Source organism: Pristiophorus japonicus, chromosome 20 (genome assembly GCF_044704955.1).
Source record: "Pristiophorus japonicus isolate sPriJap1 chromosome 20, sPriJap1.hap1, whole genome shotgun sequence".
In the NCBI taxonomy this organism is placed as follows: domain Eukaryota; kingdom Metazoa; phylum Chordata; class Chondrichthyes; family Pristiophoridae; genus Pristiophorus; species Pristiophorus japonicus.
This window is the reverse complement of record NC_091996.1, coordinates 89,470,511-89,491,221: the sequence shown is the minus strand read 5'-3', so window position 1 is coordinate 89,491,221 and position 20,711 is coordinate 89,470,511. Positions and strand designations below refer to the sequence as shown.

Sequence of the window (20,711 nt, the reverse complement as noted above, 5' to 3'; positions counted from 1 at the left end):
ATTTTCTTCCCTTTTTACTGTCGTTTGCCCGCAGGAAGACCTCGACCGGGATTTCTAGGCCAATGGCTCGTCTTTGCCTCGAGCCCTGAGTATTTCATAGACTGAAATCGTGCCACGTATCTCTCGGGGGCAGTGCGCTGTCGGAAGTGCCGTCTTTCGGATGAGACGTTAAACCGAGGCCCCGTCTGCTCTCTCGGGTGGACGTAAACATAGAAACATAGAAAATAGGTGCAGGAGTAAGCCATTCGGCCCTTCGAGCCTGCACCACCATTCAATATGATCATGGCTGATCATGCAACTTCAGTACCCCATTCCTGCTTTCTCTCCATGCCCCTTGATCCCTTTAGCCGTAAGGGCCACATCTAACTCCCTTTTGAATATATCTAACGAACTGGCCTCAACAACTCTCTGCGGTAGAGAATTCCACAGGTTCACAATTCTCTGAGTGAAGAAGTTTCTCCTCATCTCAGTCCTAAATGCCTTACCCCTTATCCTTAGACTGTGACCCCTGGTTCTGGACTTCCCCAACATCGGGAACATTCTTCCTGCATCTAACCTGTCCAGTCCCGTCAGAATTTTATATGTTTCTATGAGTTCCCCTCTCATTCTTCTAAATTCCAGAGAATATAAGCCCAGTCGATCCAGTCTTTCTTCATATGTCAGTCCTGCCATCCCGGGAATCAGTCTGGTGAACCTTCGCTGCACTCCCTCAATAGCAAGAATGTCCTTCCTCAGATTAGGAGACCAAAACTGAACACCATATTCAAGGTGTGGCCTCACCAAGGCCCTGTACAACTGTAGCAACACCTGACTGCTCCTATACTCAAATCCTCTCGCTATGAAGGCCAACATACCATTTGTCGCCTTCACCGCCTGCTGTACCTGCATGCCAACTTTCAATGGCTGATGTACCATGACACCCAGGTCTCGTTGCACCTCCCCTTTTCCTAATCTGTCACCATTCCCGTAAAAGTTCCCGTGGCACTGTGACGAAGAGCGGGGGGATGCAGTGATGATGTAGAAAGTCAGAGAAACTGGTCACAAAAGCAGAGTTGGTTGCACCACATCTAGACTTCTAGGCCCCGTATCTCTGGAAGGATATATTGGTCCTGCAGCGAGTGCACCGTGGATTCACTGGAATCATACCATGGCGAAAAGGGTTAGAATATGAGAACAGGTTGCATAGTCTAAACTTATTTTCCCTTGAGTATCGAAGATTAAGGGATGATCTAATCGAGGTGTTTAAGACGATTAATAAAGCATTCGATAGGGTAGATAGAGAGAGAAACTACTTCCTCTGGTGGGGGGAATCCAGAACAAGGGGGCATAACCTTAAAATTAGAGCCAGGCCGTTCAGGGGCTGATGTCAGGAAGCACTTCTTCATACACAGGGCAGTGGGAATCTGGAACTCTCTCCCCCAAAAAAGCGATTGAGGCTGGGAGGGTGTCAATTGAAAATTTCAAATCGGAGATTGATAAGTGTTTTGATGGGCAAGGGTAGTGAGGGTTACGGAACCAAGGCTGGTAAGATGGAGTTAAGATACAGATCAGCCATCATCATCATCATAGGCGGTCCCTCGAACGAGGATGACTTGCTTTCACATGAGTTCACGGATGTTTCAATGAAGGACCCGATGCTCCAGTCCTGAACTCCAGTTGAGGGGGTGGAAGATGACTGTGCGTGGATTTTTTTAATGTGTGTGGCCGTTGCACACCAGCCACCACACGGGGCTTGACAGAGCGAGGTCTTGGTCCAGTGGCAAGGGTTAACCAGGACGACTGGAGACCTGCTCTGCTGCACGGACCTAGTGCGCGCACATATCGCACAGTGTGGGCTGGGCCCGTGCTGCCTCCTGGGCCCTCGCCTCTCCTGAGCCCCGTACCCTCATTCGCCGCACTTTCGCCCACAATGTTCCAGGGCCTGGCGCTCCAGCTCCATTTATAGCCCCGACTTGCGGTGGTGTTCTCACACTGGTCGGGGCGGCCTACGGTCGAATGACGGAACAGGCTTGAGGGGCTGAGGAGCTAACTCCTGTTCCTTCGATCCCAATGCAAAGATGCTGAGACCAGTTGCACTGGCCCCTCCATTGCGATTCTGTTCGCTCGGCACGGGCTGGGATTGATCCTGGGGCAGTTTGGCTCCATTCCACTTCGATAGCATCTTCTACAATCCCTTGATTATAGAACCATACAAATTTACAGCACGGAAGGAGGCCATTTCGGCCCATCGTGTCCGCGCCGGCTGACAAAAGAGCCACCCGGCCTGATCCCACTTTCCAGCTCTCGGTCCGTAGCCCTGCGGGTTACGGCACTTCAGGTGCACATCCAAGTACTTTTTAAATGCGGTGAGGGTTTCTGCCTCTACCACCCTTTCAGGCAGTGAGTTCCGCCCCAGACCCCCACCACCCTTTGGGTGAAGAAATTTCCCTCAAATCTCCTCTAAACCTCCCCCCAATTACTTTAAATCTATGCCCCCTGGTTGTTGACCCCTCTGCTAAGGGAAACAGGTCCGTCCTATCCACTCTATCTAGGCCCCTCGTAATTTTATACACCTCAATAAGGTCTCCCCTCTGTTGCAAAGAAAACAAACCCCAGCCTATCCAATCTTTCCTCATAGCTAAAATTCTCCAGTCCAGGCACCATCCTGGTAAACCCCCTCTGTACCCTCTCCAGTGCGATCACATCTTTCCTGTAATGTGGTGACTAGAACTGCACGCAGTACTCCAGCTGTGGTCTAACCAGTGTTTTACACAGTTCAAGCATAACCTCCCTGCATTATCTGTATCTTATCTCCATTTGTTTAAAAAGATTGCACGTTAAATCCTGACAGCATTGTCGGAGGGGCGGTGTGGGTACAAAATCTCGCCTGCTGGCTTTAACAAACGTTTTCCGCCCGGACGCTAGGACAAGCGGGCTGTCGAGAGGATTAACCTGGAGAAAGTTTTCCATCCCTTCATTGCTGGCGCTTACAACAAGGTGGTCCTGGAGATCATGCAGGAGACCGGAGCCCGCATCAACATCCCACCTCCCAGCATAAACAAGGACGAGATCTTCATCACCGGCGAGAAGGAACCCGTGGCCCAGGCAGGCTCCCGTATCAGGAAGATCTACGAGGAGAAGGTTAGAGCAGTGTCCTCGGACCGGTGAATTGCTTCTGAAGTGCTGTCACTCTCTCCCCCTCACTCCCTCCCTCCCTCCATCAGTTAGTGCTGTCTCCCCCTCCCTCCCTCAGTTAATGCTGTCAATCTCCCCTCCCTCACTCCCTCAGTTAATGCTGTCACTCCCTCCCTCCCTCCATCAGTTAGTGCTGTCTCCCCCTCCCTCCCTTAGTTAATGCTGTCAATCTCCCCCCCCTCACTCCCTCAGTTAATGCTGTCACTCACTCCCTTACTCCCTCAGTTAATGCTGTCACTCCCCCCCCTCACTCCCTCAGTTAATGCTGTCACTCACTCCCTTACTCCCTCAGTTAATGCTGTCACACTCCCTCCCTCCCTTCTTCAGTTAGTGCTGTCACTCTTTCCCCCCCCCCATAGTTAATACTATCTCTCTCTCGCCCCCTTCTCCCCTCAGTTAATGCTCCCCATCCCTTGTTAATGCTCTCCCTCCTTCCCCCTCCCTCCCTCAGTTAATGCTGTCTCTTTCCCCTCCCTCCCTCAGTTAATGCTGTCACTCCCTCCCTTACTCCTTCAGTTAATGCTGTCACTCCCTCCCTTACTCCTTCAGTTAATGCTGTCACTCCCCCCCTCACTCCCTCAGTTAATGCTGTCACTCCCCCCCCTCACTCCCTCAGTTAATGCTGTCACACTCCCCCCCCCCCTCCCTCCCTCAGTTAATGCTGTCACTCCCTCTCTTACTCCTTCAGTTAATGCTGTCACTCCCCCCCCCTCACTCCCTCAGTTAATGCTGTCACACTCCCCCCCCCCTCTCCCTCCCTCAGTTAATGCTGTCGCTCTTTCCCCTCCCTCCCTCAGTTAATGCTGTCACTCCCCCCCCTCCCTTCCTCAGTTAATGCTGTCACTCTCCCCCCCCCCTCAGTTAATACTATCTCTCTCTCGCCCCCTTCTCCCCTCAGTTAATGCTCCCCATCCCTTGTTAATGCTCTCCCTCCTTCCCCCTCCCTCCCTCAGTTAATGCTGTCACTCCCTCCCTTACTCCTTCAGTTAATGCTGTCACTCCCCCCCCCCTCACTCCCTCAGTTAATGCTGTCACACTCCCCCCCCCCCTCCCTCCCTCAGTTAATGCTGTCACTCCCTCCCTTACTCCTTCAGTTAATGCTGTCACTCCCTCCCTTACTCCCTCAGTTAATGCTGTCACACTCCCCCCCCCCCCTCCCTCAGTTAATGCTGTCTCTTTTTCCCCTCCCTCCCTCAGTTAATGCTGTCACTCCCTCCCTTACTCCCTCAGTTAATGCTGTCACTCTCCCCCCCCCCCTCAGTTAATACTATCTCTCTCTCGCCCCCTTCTCCCCTCAGTTAATGCTCCCCATCCCTTGTTAATGCTCTCCCTCCTTCCCCCTCCCTCCCTCAGTTAATGCTGTCTCCCTTTCCCCTCCCTCCCTCAGTTAATGCTGTCTCCCTTCCCCCTCCCTCCCTCAGTTAATGCTGTCTCTCTCACTCCCTCCCTCAGTTAATGCTGTCTCTCTCACTCCCTCAGTTAATCATCATCATCTAAAAGTGAGTTCTCAGGTGACTGAACAGTCCAATATGGGAATTACAGTCTCTGTCACAGGTGGGACAGACAGTGGTTGAAGGAAAGGGAGGGTGGGACAGGTTTGCCGTACGCTCTTTCTGCTACCTGCACTTGATTTCTGCATGCTCTCGGCAATGAGACTCGAGGTGCTCAGCGCCCTCCCGGATGCAGTTCTTCCACTTAGGACGGTCTTTGGCCAGGGACTCCCGGGTGTCGGTGGGGATGCTGCACTTCATCAGGGAGGCTTTGAGGGTGTCCTTGTAATGTTTCCGCTGCCCACTTGGAGCTTGCTTGCCTTGTAGGAGTTCCAAAGCAAGCGCTCTACTCGGAACTCCCTCAGTTAATGCTGTCTCTCTCTCTCCCTCCTTCCCTCAGTTAATGCTGTCACTCTCCCTCCCTCAGGTAATGCTGTCACTCTCCCTCACTCCCTCCGTTAATGCTGTCACTCTCTCTCTCCCTCCCTCAGTTAATGCTGTCTCTCTCTCTCCCTCCCTCAGGTAATGCTGTCACTCTCCCTCCCTCCCTCCCTCCGTTAATGCTGTCACTCTCCCTCCCTCCCTCCCTCATTTAATGCTGTCACTCTCCCTCACTCCCTCCATTAATGCTGTCTCTCTCTCTCCCTCCCTCCCGCAGTTAATGCTCTCTCTCTCGCCTACCTCAGTTAATGCTCTCTCTCTCTCTCTCTCTCTCCCTCCCTCCCTCCCTCAGTTAATGCTGTCTCTCTCACTCCCTCCCTCAGTTAATGCTGTCACTTCCTCCCTCCCTCTGTTAATTCTGTCACTCTCTTCCCCCCCCTCACTCCCTTTCCGTTAGGGTTAGAGTGTGTCTGTTCTTCTGTAGCCAAATAAGGTGTAGCTGCAACATGCTACAAACAGCAATGAGATAAAGGTCAGCTGTGTTTTTTTGGTTGAGGGAGAATGTTGGTCAGGACACCTGGGGGGATAAATTGGACAACCTCCGTAAATGGGATTAACCCGTGCCCGTTCTTTGCGTTGCAGGCAACACATTAAATTGGCGCTGGCTGCTTTTTTTTACACGATTGCTGTGTGCACCCAGTGCTCTCCTCGCTGTTCATTGGCTGCGCGCATCACCAGGGGGCCTGATATCGCACTGGGCTGGCTCTTCTTAAAGGACAGGGTGCGCTAGACGGAAAAGTACATTCAGAGCGGGCTCACGCTGTGTCGATAAAATGCTCAAATCATATCTGGGGAATAGCTGTTGGCAAATGAAAGGCTGGCTTTCGCCCGACTGCAGAGCCGTGGATCAGTTTAGCTTACTCACAGCGGGGTCACCGTCTGTGGCAGCACTCTAAATGTGTTCATAACGTTCTCTGCTCCGTAAGTCGAATGGGTGCTGTAACGTATGCACCTGTAAGTATGCTGACAGGGTTGTAGGGCTGTTGGAGGCCTCCTCTTGGGACTGCACCTGGGCACGGCCAAGGGGGCCATCAGCCGGTCCAGGCAGCGGGCGGTCGAGGGGGTCGTTCAACCCGACTGCCTGCCTCTCTTCCGCGGTTACATCCGGGCCAGGGTGTCCCTGGAGGTGGAGCACGCGGTGTCCACCGGTACGCTCGCGGCCTTCCGCGAGAGGTGGGCGCCGGAGGGACTGGAGTGCATCATCACTCCCGGCAACCAAATTTTAATTTGTTTTAATTGCCGGGTTTTTAGTGTCCCCCTCCCCTTTTATAGGGGACACTTGTAAAATATATTATTTTAATGCCGAAAAAAATCAACAAAAAAACCCCACAAAAAAACAAAAAAACCCAAATAAATTTAAAAAAGGGGCAGTTGAAAAATGTTTGGAGCGTCCCCCAGATCGGGGGGCACTTGATCTAACTGTTAATTTTGTCCCCCCCTCCCACCCCCCTCCCAAAAGAGTTGTAGGGCTGTTGGAGGCCTCCTCGTAGGACTGCTCCTGGGCCTGGCTAAGGGGGCCATCAGCCGGTCCAGGCAGCGGGCGGTCGAGGGGGTCGTTCAGCCCGACTGCCTGCCTCTCTTCCGCGGTTACATCCGAGCCGGGGTGTCCCTGGAGATGGAGCACACGGTGTCCATTGGTATGCTCGCGGCCTTCCGCGAGAGGCGGGCGCCGGAGGGACTGGAGTGCATCATCACACCCCCGGCAACCAAATTTTAATTTGAACCATGTCCAAAGTTTAATTTGTTTACGTTGTCGGTTTTAGTGATCCCCTCCGCCTTTTAGCCAGGGGGCACTTGTGTTTCTAGTGCCCTCAAAAAAAAAACAAGGGGGCACTTGAAAGGTTTTTGGAATGTGCCCCCCCCTTGGGGGGCACTTGATTATTGATAAAACTAAAATAGTTGTAGAGCTGTTGATGCTCAAGCACATGGGGCGATCCCGCTCGAACTGATCCCCGTCCGGACGGAATTCCTCGTCAGCGCCAAGACCCGAAACCTCCCTCGGGAGGCGGTGCCTCACAACTTGGGCCTCCTCGGGGAAATCCCCTCCGTGCCTTTCAGTTCTGCGCGGAGGGGATTCCTGTACGGGCTGCTCTTGCACACTCTCCACCTTGCCATCCTCGTCTGCCGTCCGGACACGCCATGGCGCACCATCTTGCCGTCCGGAGGGGGCGGGGGTCCCCAATGGAGTGCGCTCTACGCGCACTGGAGGCGGTGTGCCAGTGCAGCCTTCGGCCGCCTGAGGAAAAGAGTGTTTGAAGACCAGGCCCTCAAAACTGCCACCAAGCTCATGGTCTACAGGGCTGTAGTAATACCCGCCCTCCTGTATGGCTCAGAGACGTGGACCATGTACGGTAGACACCTCAAGTCGCTGGAGAGATACCACCAACGATGTCTCTGCAAGATCCTACAAATCTCCTGGGAGGACAGATGCACCAACGTTAGCGTCCTCGACCAGGCCAACATCCCCAGCATCGAAGCACTGACCACACTCGATCAGCTCCGCTGGGCGGGCCACATTGTCCGCATGCCCGGCACGAGACTCCCAAAGCAAGCGCTCTACTCGGAACTCGTCCACGGCAAACGAGCCAAAGGTGGGCAGAGGAAACGTTACAAGGGACACCCTCAAAGCCTCCCTGATAAAGTGCAACATCCCCACCGACACCTGGGAGTCCCTGGCCAAAGACCGCCCTAAGTGGAGGAAGTGCATCCGGGAGGGCGCTGAGCTCCGATTATCGTCGCCGAGAGCGTGCAGAAATCAAGTGCAGGCAGCGGAAGGAGCGTGCAGCAAACCTGTCCCACCCACCCCTTCCCTCAACCACTGTCTGTCCCACCTGTGACCGGGACTGTGGCTCTCGTATTGGACTGTTCAGCCACCTAAGGACTCATGCTAAGAGTGGAAGCAAGTCTTCCTCGATTCCGAGGGACTGCCTATGATGATGATGATGATGATGACGATGACTCTACGCGGGAGTCCTCCCTCTATTTATTGGGGACTTGGCCTGGAGGGTGATGCACGGGGCAGTCCCGTGCAATAAGTTTTTAAGTTGGTTCACGGACTCCCGGGCCGCCTGCAATTTCTGCGGTCTGGAGGAGTCCGTGTTCCACGTGTATGTTCAGTGTGCGAGAGGTTGCAGCCCCTCTTCCATTATTTGAAGGAGCTGCTCCTCAGTGTCTGGCTGCAGTTCAGTCCCACGCTCCTGATCTTTGGGCACCCTGTGCGGAGGGGAGCGAGCAGGTCGGAAGGCCTCCTCGTAGGACTGCTCCTGGGCCTGGCCAAGGGGGCCTTCAGCCGGTCCAGGCAGCGGGCGGCCGAGGGGGTCGTTCAGAGCGGCGAGCGGCGACCATGGGCAGCGTGGAGGCGTGCCACTACAAGGTACAGCGCGAGCTGGTGCAGGAGGGCGACGGCTGTGAAGAGTCACGTCATCAAGATCAAGGTCGCTGATTGGAGCGTGGGCAGATGCAGCAGGAGGGGCGAGGTCGGGGCGAAGGAGCAGCGAGAGACTGTGGAGGGACGTGATCGGGGCCCAGGGGAGGCGTGAGTTCAGTGCCAGGGGCCCAGGGCCACAGCCCACACTGTGCGATATGTGCGCGCACTGGGTCCGTGCAGCAGAGCTGGTCTCCAGCCGTCCTGGTTAACCCTTACCACTGGACCAAGACCTCGCTCTGTCAAGCCCGTGTGGTGGCTGGTGTGCAACGGCCACCCCACGTTAAAAAAATCCACCCACAGGCATCTTCCACCCTTCCACATGTCGTTCGGGTCCTTCATTGAAACACCCGTGAACTCGTCCTTTTATTGGCGTGGAAGCAAGTCATCCTCGTTTCGAGGGACCGCCTATGATGATGATGATGATGTTCAGCCCGACTGCCCGCTTCTCTTCCGCGGTTACATCCGAGCCAGGGTGTCCCTGGAGATGGAGCGAGCGGTGTCCACTGGTACGCTCGCGGCCTTCCGCGAGAGGTGGGCGCTGGAGGGACTGGAGTGCATCATCACCCCCGGCAACCAAATTTGAATTTGATCCGTTTACTGCTGAAAGTTTAATTTGTTTAATCTGTCGGCTTTAGTGCCCCTTTAGTTTATTATTGGTTCAACAACAAATAGTTCTAGAGCCGTTGAGTGAGAGTAGCTTAGCCACTTGAGAGCTTGAACCTGGTGGAAGGAAGTGCTGCAACTGCTGTTTGCCTGCCTGCCTTGAACCAGAGAGTTTCCAGAAGAGATCTGCTGGATAAACAACTTGAGAGAGAGGAGGAGAGGAAGAGCTGTAGGGCTGTTGAAGGAGGCAGGGGTCCCCAATGGAGTGCTCTCTATTCGGGGGTCCTCCCGTTATTTATTGGGGAACTTGGCCTGGAGGGTGGTGCACGGGGCAGTCCCATGCAATAAGTTTTTAAGTCGGTTCACGGGCTCCCAGGCCGCCTGCAATTTCTGCGGTCTGGAGCAGTCCGTGTTCCACGTGTATGTTCAGTGTGTGAGGTTGCAGCCCCTCTTCCAATATCTGAAGGGGCTGCTCTTCGAATTTTGGCTGCACTTCAGTCCCACACTCCTGATCTTTGGGCACCCTGTGCGGAGGGGAACGGGCAGGTCCGAGGGCCTCCTCGTAGGACTGCTCCTGGACATGGCCAAGGGGGCCATCAGCCGGTCCAGGCAGCGGGCGGTCGAGGGGGTCGTTCAGCCCGACTGCCTGCCTCTCTTCCGCGGTTACATCCGAGCCAGGGTGTCCCTGGAGATGGAACAGGCGGTGTCCACCGGTACGCTCGCGGCCTTCCGCGAGAGGTGGGCGCCGGAGGGACTGGAGTGCATCATGCTGTAACTTTCTGCGATTCTGCGATTTCAACAGGGAACAAAATTTTAATTTAATTTGTCACGGTTCCCTTTAATGTTCATTAGCTATTTTGTGTTTTTTTTTTGTGCCCTTGCAAAAGGGGGCACTTGAATTACTGTTCTACCAAAATAGTTGGAGAGCTGTTGGGGGAACTCGATTTTCAGAACATTTTCCCGACAGCGAGTGCACTTTGAAAAGGCCCGATAGGTGACACTTTGCAAAAAGGCTTCCACTCTCAGGAAAGAGACCTTTAAAAGAGCACTTGGAAGTCACCAATTTGTGAGGCTTAAAGCAGGTGGGCCTTTCAGACTCTTTGGTGTTTCTGAAATTGTACTGAGCCTCAGCCACCATAGCTCAGAATAGACAGTGGAACAGTTTCCAGCAGTAAGTATCACACCCTCTGTCACAGGTGCCTCTGTCCTGGTCAGGGCCTGTTTTAACTGAATGTAAGCACGCAGTTTTTGGCACCGGAGGGATGGAGTGCATCATTACAGCAGGGAACAGAATGTTAATTTAATTTGTTCCGATTTCCCTTAATGTTTAATTGTTAATTTGCGGGTTTTAGTGCCCTTACGAAAGAGGGCACTTGGCTTAAAGTTATCATTTAAAATAGTTGTGGAGCTGTTGGGTTGTTGAGTGGCTTAGCCAGACACGTGATGTTCACAAGACTCAATAAAACCCCGGCTAGTTGGGTTCGGGGGATCCACGATGAGGTATGCAGTTGTGAGCCTGGTGGATGAACTGGTAATGTCATCATCACAGGCAGTCCCTCGAATCGAGGATGACTTGCTTCCACGTCAGAAAGTTCACAGATGTTTCAATGATGGACCTAAAATTCCAGGTCCGAACTACATCCTGAAGGGTGGAAGATGCCTGTAGGTGGATTTTTTTAACGTGGGGTGGCCGTTGCACACCAGCCACCACACGGGCTTGACAGAGCTGGGTCTTAGTCCAGTGGCAAGGGTTAACCAGGATGACTGGAGACCTGCTCTGCTGCAGGTACAGCAGGAGCGGCGAGGTCGGGGCGAAGGAGCGGCGAGAGATTGTAGAGGGACGTGATCGGGGCCCAGGAGAGGCGTGAGTTCGGGGCCCAGAAGAGGCGGGGGCCCAGAAGAGGCGAGGGCCCAGGGGCAGCACGGGCCAGCGATACCGCACTGGTAATGTGTCGTGTGATTGTTAAACCTTTGTTAATAAACCAACTAGTTCTCAATAGCAATGTGTTGCGATGAATTCTTAAGCAAAGAACCCGTGAAGAAAAGACATTATGATCCAGGTGCCTTTGCGATTTCACTAAAATTCTCAAGGAGATCCACGCGCATCGCCACCATTTTAGGCGAGCGTCGCTCACTGGGCCTGTCTATCTGGCAGCATTTTCTCAGGCGTGTAGTGTTTGTAAGACGCTCCCCGGAGTGCACAGCACATTTCTAGCTATAGGCTAAAGTACAACATTGGCAGCAAGTTTACACAGGGGAGCTGGCTATAGATGTGTGTGTGTGTGTGCGTGTGGGGGGCGGTACACAGAGTCGTAAAGGAGAGCCTTATTACAGAGAAATCTACTGGGATCAGCGGCTTGTGGCACAAACATGTTATTTGTACCCAGTGCAAGTTGTACCGTGACATATTAGAGGAGAAAGTTAAAAATATAAGAAATAGGAGCAGGAGTCGGCCATTCGGCCCCTCGAGCCTGTTCCGCCATTCAATGAAGATCACAGCTGATCATTGATCTCAACTCCACTTTCCCGCCCGATCCCCATATCCCTCGATTCCTCAAGCATTGAAAAATCTATCGATCTATCTCGAACTTGAATATACTCAACGACTGAGCCTCCACAGCCCTCTGGGGCAGAGAATTCCAAAGATTCACCACCCTCTGAGTGAAGAAATTCCTCCTCATCTCCGTCCTAAATGGCCGACCCCTTATCCTGAGACTGTGTGACCCCTGGTTCTAGACTCCCCAGCCCGGGGGGGGGGGAAACATCCTCCCTGCATCTACCCTGTCAAGCCCCCTCAGAATCTTCTATATTTCAATGAGATCACCTCTCATTCTTCTAAATTCTAGAGCGTCTAGGCCCAATCTACTCAACCTCTCCTCATGGGACAACTCTCCCTTCTCAGGAATCAATCTAGTGAACCTTTGTTGTACCGCCTCTCAGGCAAGTACAGGCAACTCTCGATTATCCGTACACGGATCCAACGGAGAACCGGCTGCAACGGCACTTTTTAAAAACTGTGATTCTGTCCCGTGTACAGCTGCACACGACCATTAAACCCACCCCACACACAGTCCTGCGCTGACACACAGCATTATCACTACACACACAGGAAGGGCTTTATTTTATAATAGAGTTTAATGCTGTCTCGCCCTTAAAGCAATCCTTGTAGAGCAATCAAACTAACCCGGACCTGGACAGTCTGCCCGCTCACACCGCGACCCATCCTCACGTTATCAAACTCTTCCTCTCTTCTCTGCCATTTCTTTCCATTTTCTGATCTTGCTGAATGTGCCCTCGTGCAGTCTGGAGTATCACTGAGGCTGCGGCCTCGGGGGTAAGTAAAGCCGGGCCTCATTCAACCTCCAGCAGTTAGAACATAAGAATTAGGAACAGGACTAGCCCCTCGAGCCTGCTCCGCCATTCAACAAGATCATGGCTGATCTGGCCGTGGACTCAGCTCCACTTACCCGCCCGCTCCCCATAACCCTTAATTCCCTTATTGGTTAAAAATCTATCTATCTGTGACTTGAATACATTCAATGAGCCAGCCTCAACTGCTTCCCTGGGCAGAGAATTCCACAGATTCACAACCCTCTGGGAGAAGAAATTCCTTCTCAACTCACTTTTAAATTGGCTCCCCCCGTATTTTGAGGCTGTGTCCCCTAGTTCTCGTCTCCCCGACCAGTGGAAACAACCACTCTGCCTCTATCTTGTCTATCCCTTTCATTATTTTAAATGTTTCTATAAGATCACTCCTCATCCTTCTGAACTTCCAACGAGTAAAGACCCAGTCTACTCAATCTATCATCATAAGGTAACCCCCTCATCTCCGGAATCAGCCTAGTGAATCGTCTCTGTACCCCCTCCAAAGCTAGTATATCCTTCCTTAAGTAAGGTGACCAAAACTGCACGCAGTACTCCAGGTGCGGCCTCACCAATACCCTGTACAGTTGCAGCAGGACCTCCCTGCTTTTGTACTCCATCCCTCTCACAATGAAGGCCAACATTCCATTCGCCTTCCTGATTACCTGCTGCACCTGCAAACTAACCTTTAGACTGGCCATTTTAAGAAAAAGTAGACACAGTATAACATGGGTCTCTTCACTTTATATTAAAATGAATAGGTGGACAATCCCATGCCGGAGTGCACAGAAGCAGAAAAGCATCAAAGTACTGTATAAATTTGGGACCCAAACATTCTCGGCAAGTGCGTGCACTCGCCCTAGCGGCAAAATCGTTTACCCGGAATAGCCCGATCCCCGAGGGCCCCGGATAATCCAGAGTTGCCTGTATACCCTTCCTCAGCTAAGGAGACCAATGAATTTTAGGCTTTTCTGATTTCGGGGCGGAAACTGAGGCGGAGCGGGAAAGTTACCGGCCGGGAATAGGTTGTGCTTTGGTTAAGGAATGTTTGCCACCTGGGCCCTGCGCCAAGGGACAAAACAATAATGAAGAAGTGTCACATTCACAGTCCTTCATACAAACATGACATCCCAATTCTTAACACCATGTATCCTGATTGGTATAAAGCTCGGTTGTGCAACTTTCGAGCCGCAAAAATGGGAAAGTGGCAAACTAAAGTGCCGGGCCGTGTACGTTCCAAGAGAGGCCTGGTGGTTGGCGGGGAGGGGGAACCTTAAAAAAAAAACCCACAAAAACATTCTCAAAACATTGCCCGCGCCACCGCAACACAAATCGCTAAAACAACGGAAAGAACAAACACTCGCGCTTACCGTTACGGCGCTTTACCGTCCTCACCGCCGCCGGCATGGCTGGGCCGCTGGTTTCCCAGGCGCTCGCTGCGAGGCGCGAGTCCAGGCGTCCGGGTCGGGTTCGAGTAAAAACTCGGGACAGTGTCGCAACCACAGGCGCTGCACAGCCGGCATAGCTCCTCCCCGGCACCGCCAGAAAAAACCCAACCCGAAGCTTGCGACCGGACGCAGGAGAACTCGCCTCCCCCCCCCCAATCCCCCATCCCCCAATTTCACGCCGCTCCGGGGTGCAAAGGACCAGAAAATCCAGCCCCAAAACTGTGCCCAGTACAGCCTCAAATCCAGAGCCCTGTACAATTGTAGCAAGACTTCCTGACTCTTGTACTGCAACCCTCTTGCGATTGGAGGGAGTGGATGACTGGTGGGGGATTTGTGACCGGACAAATATTTTCCAATCCTTCACTGTCCAACGTGATTTAGGAAGGATGTCCCGGCCTTGGTGAGGGTGCAGAGGAGATTTACCAGAGCGATACCGGGGCTAAGGGACATCGGTTATTTGGAGAGACGAGAAAAGCTCCTTCGAGCAGAGCAGGTTAAGGGGAGATGTAACTGTTGCGTTCAGAATTAGGATGGGGCAAGAACTGCTCCCATTGGCAGTAAGGTCGGTAACCAGAGGACACAGATTGAAGATACAGGCAACTCTCGATTATCCGGGTCCCTCGGGGATTGGGCTATTCCGGGTAAACGATTTTTCCGTTAGGGCGCGTTTATATTTATAAGTTGAAACTTTAATGGATCAATACAATCAGCTCCAAACAGTAACAAAAGATGGACATTACCAGCATGCATGTACAGGTTCTGTGCCTGGAACCTGCGGCCTCCGTTCCCAACGTCAGCGGCGGCCGTGAGAGACAGCGGCTACAGCAGTGCACGCACACACACACACACACCGGCAAAGCGAGGGCAGAGTAGGGTGATTTTTACAGTGAGTGTGAGAGAGAGAAAATGTGCGAGTATGAGAGAGAGAGTGTGTGTGAGAGAGAATGTGCGAGTGTGTGAGAGAGAGAGTGTGCGAGTGTGAGAGAGAGAGTGCGAGTGTGAGAGAGAGAGTGTGCGAGTGTGAGAGAGAATGTGCGAGTGTGAGAGAGAGTGCGAATGTGAGAGAGTGTGAGAGAGAGAGAGAGTGTGTGAGAGAGAGAATGTGAGAGAGAGAGAGAGTGTGTGAGAGAGAGAATGTGAGAGAGAGAATGAGAGAGTGAGAGAGAGTGCGAATGTGAGAGAGAGAGAGAGAGAGAGTGTTAGAGAGTGTGTGAGAGAGAGAATGTGCGAGTGTGAGAGAGAGAATGTGCGAGCGTGAGAGAGAGAGTGTGAGAGAATGAGCAAGTACAAATGAGCAGTGTTTGGAAGGCGATTTTTCCAAATTATTTGGAGCTGTCTTTTCACTTGTTCGCAACAGAATTTTAAATCCTGTTACAACGGTTTACCGTTGGATCCGTGTACGGATAATCGAGAGTTGCCTGTAATTGGCAAAACGAGGAGAAATACTATTTACGTGAGCTGTTGAGAGCAGGAACGTGCTGCCTGAAAGGGCGGTGGAAGCAGATTCAATAGTGACTTTCAAAAGAGGAATTGGATAAATATTTGAAAAGGGAAAATTTGCAGGGCTTTGGAGAAAAGAGATGGGGAGTGGGACTGATTGGATCTTTTAAAGAGCCGGCACAGGCCCGATGGGCCAAATGGCCTCCTCCTGTACTGTGAGATTCTGTGATGATTGATAACGTGCATGGTTTGAGTACAATAAATTGCCGGCCGTACCTGCATACCCAACATGTAACCGTTGTAAAAGCACTTTGGGTCTGTGCCGTCTCATAGTGGCTCCACTGGTCAAGCCAAAGACGAGCTGAGTGTAGAAGTGTTTTAGTTTGAGTCGGGGTGGGGGGGGGGGGGCCTGTGCTCATTATCTGATCTCAAGTGAAGCTGCGTGGAGGGGTATCCCTAATTTTCTTCAGCATCGCTGGGTTATGGGGGTGGAAATGTCGGCCAGGGTCCCTGCTCCCACCTGATGATTAGGGCTCCACACTGGAAGTGCATGTGTGCAGGTATAACGTGAGGAACAGCTTGTGCTCCTACAACCCTCCCAGATTTCTGCGTCCTCCAATTCTGGCCTCCTGCGGAGCCCTGATTTTAATCGCTCCGCCATTGGTGGCTGGGCCTTCACCGGCCTACAACAACATCAACAACTAGAACTTATATCGCACCTTTAATGTGGTAACACGTCCCGAAGCGCTTGCCCAGGCCCTAAGCTCTGGAATTCCCTCCCTGTAAAGTCTCCCCGTCTTTTCTCCTTTAAGGCGGTCCTTAAAACCTACCTCTTTGACCAACCTGCCCGAACATCTCCTTCGGTGTCAAATTTAGTTTGCTAACACTCCTGTGAAGCCCCTTGGGACAGTTTACACCATTGAAGGCGCTATATAAATGCCTGTGGTTGTTTTTTTGCTGGATTGTGATGCCCCCTGCAGTCAAAGAGCCCAATGATACACTGCCACCTGATACCCTATCCAGCGAGGAATCAACAGCGTCGGAAAAAAGAGGAGTAAATCGGCCAGAAACGAACCGAGACGAAAATATTCTCTTTTTTTTTGGGTTTAATTTCCAGCTTACTTTGTGTTGAGGGCTGGCCAGCTTTCAGCGGTGTCTTTTCTGTCCACAGAAACGCAAAACCACCACGATATCGGTGGAGGTGAAGAAGTCCCAGCACAAGTACATCATAGGCCCCAAAGGTAACACCCTTCAGGAAATACTGGACGTGACCGGGGTATCCGTGGAAATGCCGTCGCTGGAGAGCAGCTCTGAGACCATCATCCTCCGGGGGGAACCCGACCGACTCGGACCAGCTCTCACGCAGGTCTACGCCAAGGTAAACCCAGTGGCATCATCATCATAGGCAGTCCCTCGAGTCGAGGATGACTTGCTTCCACGTCAAAAAGTTCACAGGCGTTTCAATGGAGGACCTAATATTCCAGATCCCGAACTACATCCTGAAGGGTGGAAGATGCCTGTGGGTGGATTTTTTTAACGTGGGGTGACCGTTGCACACCAGCCACCACACGGGGCTTGACAGAGCCAGGTCTTGGTCCAGTGGCAAGGGTTAACCAGGACGACTGGAGACCAGCTCTGCTGCATGGACCCAGTGCGCGCACATATCGCACAGTGTGGGCTGGGCCCGCGCTGCCCCTGGGCCCTCGCCTCTTCTGGGCCCCCGAACTCACGCCTCTCCTGGGCGCCGCCCCCCTCCTCCCCCCCGATCACGTCCCTCTACAATCTCTCACCGCTCCTTCGCCCCGAGCTCGCCGCTCCGGCTGTGTCTGCCCACGCTCCAATCACCGACCTGGATCTCGGTGAGGTCCCTCTTCGCTGCCGTTGCTCTCCTGCTCCAGCTCGTGCTGCTTCCTGGAGCGGCGGGCCTCCACACTGCTCCCTCCGCTCCCCGGCCTGCTCCGATGGTGCTCGCAGGCCGGCGGGGGGGGCGCGTAGACCGTGGCACGGTAACTGTGCAGCAGCTGTTAAACTCGTATATGGGCTGCATTTTCGGCTTTGATGGTCTCGGGGCGGTAATGGCGGCGGGGCGGTAAAGTTAGCGCCCGGGAACAGTTTGCGCCTCAGTGGGTAAGTTTGGGCAGCTGGGCCCTGAGTCAGAGGGCGCAGCGCTAAGGGAGGCGTTGTACACCTCTCTCGGGGCGTTAGCGTGGGAAGCTCCCGAGCTAAAGAGCCGGGCCGGGAGCGCTCCCAGAGGACACCTGGGGCTGGGAAAGAAAAAAAACAAAAGAAAAAGCCACAAAAAAACATTCCCAATACCACGCCACAGCACAAATCGCAAAAAGGATTAAAAGAACAACCGATCGCCCTTACCTCAGGAGTCCGTCGCTCACCTCTCCGCTGTCGGGGATGGTTGGCCCGCCCCGATTTCCCAGGCGGTCGCTGCGGGGCGGGCGGGAGACAAAACTGGCGCCCGGTGTCGCCACCAGGGGGCGGTTGCACACGCCGGGCGCGGCTCTGCCGGGCGGTGCTGCTCCGCGCCGCGGCTAAACCCGACCCCGGGGATCGCCGCGGGGCGCTGGAGGCAGACCGCCCCGCCCCGGAACACCTCACCCCCACCCCCCGCCATTGCCGTCGCTCCGGGGCGTAAAACGGGAGGCGGAGAGGAGCCGGAAATCCGTCCCATAGAATCAGAGAAATTGACGGCACAAAAGGAGGCCATTTCGGCCCATCGTGTCCGGGCCGGGCGACAAAGAGCCACCCGGCCTAATCCCACTTTCCAGCTCTCGGACCGTAGCCCTGCAGGTTACGGCACTTCAGGTGCACATCCAGGTACTTTTTAAATGTGGTGAGGGTTTCTGCCTCTACCACCCTTTCAGGCCGTGAGTTCCAGACCCCACCGCCCTCTGGGTGAAGACATTTCCCCTCAAAACTTCTTCACCCAGAGAATTGTGAACCTGTGAAATTCTCTACCACAGAGAGTTGTTGGGGCCAGTGTGTTAGATATATTCAAGAGGGAGTTAGATGTGGCCCTAATGGCTAAAGGGGTCAAGGGGTATGGAGAGAAAGCAGGAATGGGGTACTGAAGTTGCATGATCAGCCATCATCATATTGAATGGTGGTGCAGTCTCGAAGGGCCGAATGGCCTACTCCTGCACCTACTTTCTATGTTTCTATGTAATCCCTTCTAAACCTCCTACCAATTATTTTAAATCTATACCCCCCCGGTTGTTGACCTCTCTGCCAAGGGAAACAGGTCCATCCTTTCTCGTTGTTAAAAGTCGACCTTCCACTGACCCCTGCTGTCTTCTCTCTTTCTCCCCCCCCCCCCGGCCCGTGTCCTTTTCAGGCAAAGAGCGTGATGGTGGCTGAAGTAACCGCACCAGCCTGGCTGCATCGCTTCATCATCGGCAAGAAGGGGCAAAACATCGGACGCATTACCCAGCAGCTGCCCAAGGTAATTCCTGGGTCATCGCCGGGCAAGGACCTTTCAACGTCATCAGCAACTTGCATTTATATAGTGCCTTTAACGTGGTAAGCCTGAGGGACATCAGGAGATATTAGCGCAGGTGACCAAAAGCTTGGCCGAAGAGGTAGGTTTTAAGGAGCCTCTTGGAGGAGGTGGGAGCGAGGCGGAGAGGTTTGGGGAGGGAGTTCCAGAGCTTGGGGCCCAGGCGGCTGAAGGCCCGGCCACCGATGGTGCAGCGATGGAAATCGGGGGATGGGCAAGAGGCCGGAATTGGAGGAGAGCAGAGATCTCAGAGGGTTGTAGGGCAGGAGGAGCTTACAGAGAAAGGGAAGGGGACTGTAATGCATGCACACAGATTTGTAGAGCTGTTGACTCCCAGGCCGCCTGTAATTTCTGCGGTCTGGAAGAGTCCGTGTTCCACATTAATGTTAAAATGTGCGAGGTTGCAGCCCCTTTACATTATTTGAAGGGGCTGCTCCTCGAATTCTGGTTGCGCTTCAGCCCCACGCTCCTGATCTGTGGGCACCCTGTGCGGAGGGGGGAGCGGGCAGGTCGGAAGGCCTCCTCGTAGGACTGCTCCTGGGCACGGCCAAGGGGGCCATCAGCCGGTCCAGGCAGCGGGCGGTCGAGGGGGTCGTTCAGCCCGACTGCCTGCCTCTCTTCCGCGGTTACATCCGAAGCAGGGTGTCCCTGGAGATGGAGCACGCGGTGTCCACCGGTACGCTCACGGCCTTCCGCGAGAGATGGGCGCCGGAGGGCCTGGAGTGCATCATCACCCCCGGCAACCAAACTTCAATTTGATCCACCAATGTCTAAATTTCATTTGTTTAAGTTTGTCAGTTTTGGTCCTGCACAAAATAGTTGTAGAGCTGTTGAGTGGGAGTGGCTTAGCCAGTCACGTGATGTTCACAAGACTCAATAAAACCCCAGCCAGTTGGGTTCGGGAGATCCATGATGGAGCAGGTGGTAGTGAGCCTGGTGGATGAACTGGTAATGTGTAGCGTGACTGTTAAACCTTTTGCTAATAAACCAACTAATTCTAAGTAGCAATGTGTTGCTATGAATTCTTAAGCAAAGAACCCATGAAGGAAATACATTCCGGGGCGAGGCCCTGGAGGGATTTGAACACGAGGATGAGAATTTTAAATTCGAGGCGTTGCCGAACCGGGAGCCAAGGTGTAACGGGTGAACGGGTCTCGGTGCAAGTTAGGAAAGGGGCAGCAGAGTTCCGGATGAGCTGAAATTTACCGAGGGTGGTGGGCCGGGAGAGCATTGGAATACTTGAGTCTGGCGGTAATGAAAGCATGGAATGAGGGTGTTAGCAGCTGGGGGGGGCTGAGACAAGTGGAGGCGGCTGTATGTGGTCTACTAAGTAGGCGGGCCCCTGTAAGGGAGCCTGGCTGATTTTCCTGCACTCAGAGCACCCAACACTCCCAGGCGCAGAACCATGTGGCTTTAACTTCATAGAACTGTACCGCGGGGGCGTGTCAGAATGTATACCGTCGTCTTTTAATACCTGCAGTTACAAAGTTGGCACCTGTAACGGGTGTCTCTGGGTTATATGCCCTGCCGGGTGTAGGTTCACATCGAGTTCACCGATGGGGATGAGAAGATCACACTGGAGGGTCCAACTGAGGAGGTGGAGGATGCTCAACGCCAGATCCAGGATATCATCAACGACCTGGTCAGTGTTTCATTCAGCCCTTGCCTCCCTTAAAAGCACTGACATTCCGCCCCGCCTCCCTGCTGCGCTCCATATAGAATCGTAAAGCCATAGTAATTTACGGCACAGAAGGAGGCCATTCGGCCCATCGTGTTTGCGCCGGCCGACAAAGAGCCACCCGGCCTAATCCCACTTT

General features: G+C 53.4%; 1 protein-coding gene across 2 annotated transcripts in view; it reads left to right on the top strand.

Moving 5' to 3' along the window:
- Window positions 1-20,711, top strand: part of LOC139232665 (vigilin-like) — a 140,025-nt gene that overhangs the window by 40,623 nt on the left and 78,691 nt on the right. For both annotated transcript variants that reach the window (XM_070863130.1, XM_070863131.1), the window contains exons 7-10: window positions 2,905-3,120; window positions 16,558-16,764; window positions 18,733-18,840; window positions 20,432-20,536. In XM_070863130.1, coding sequence (XP_070719231.1) covers window positions 2,905-3,120; window positions 16,558-16,764; window positions 18,733-18,840; window positions 20,432-20,536 — 636 coding nt within the window. The remainder of the gene's footprint in view (window positions 1-2,904; window positions 3,121-16,557; window positions 16,765-18,732; window positions 18,841-20,431; window positions 20,537-20,711) is intronic.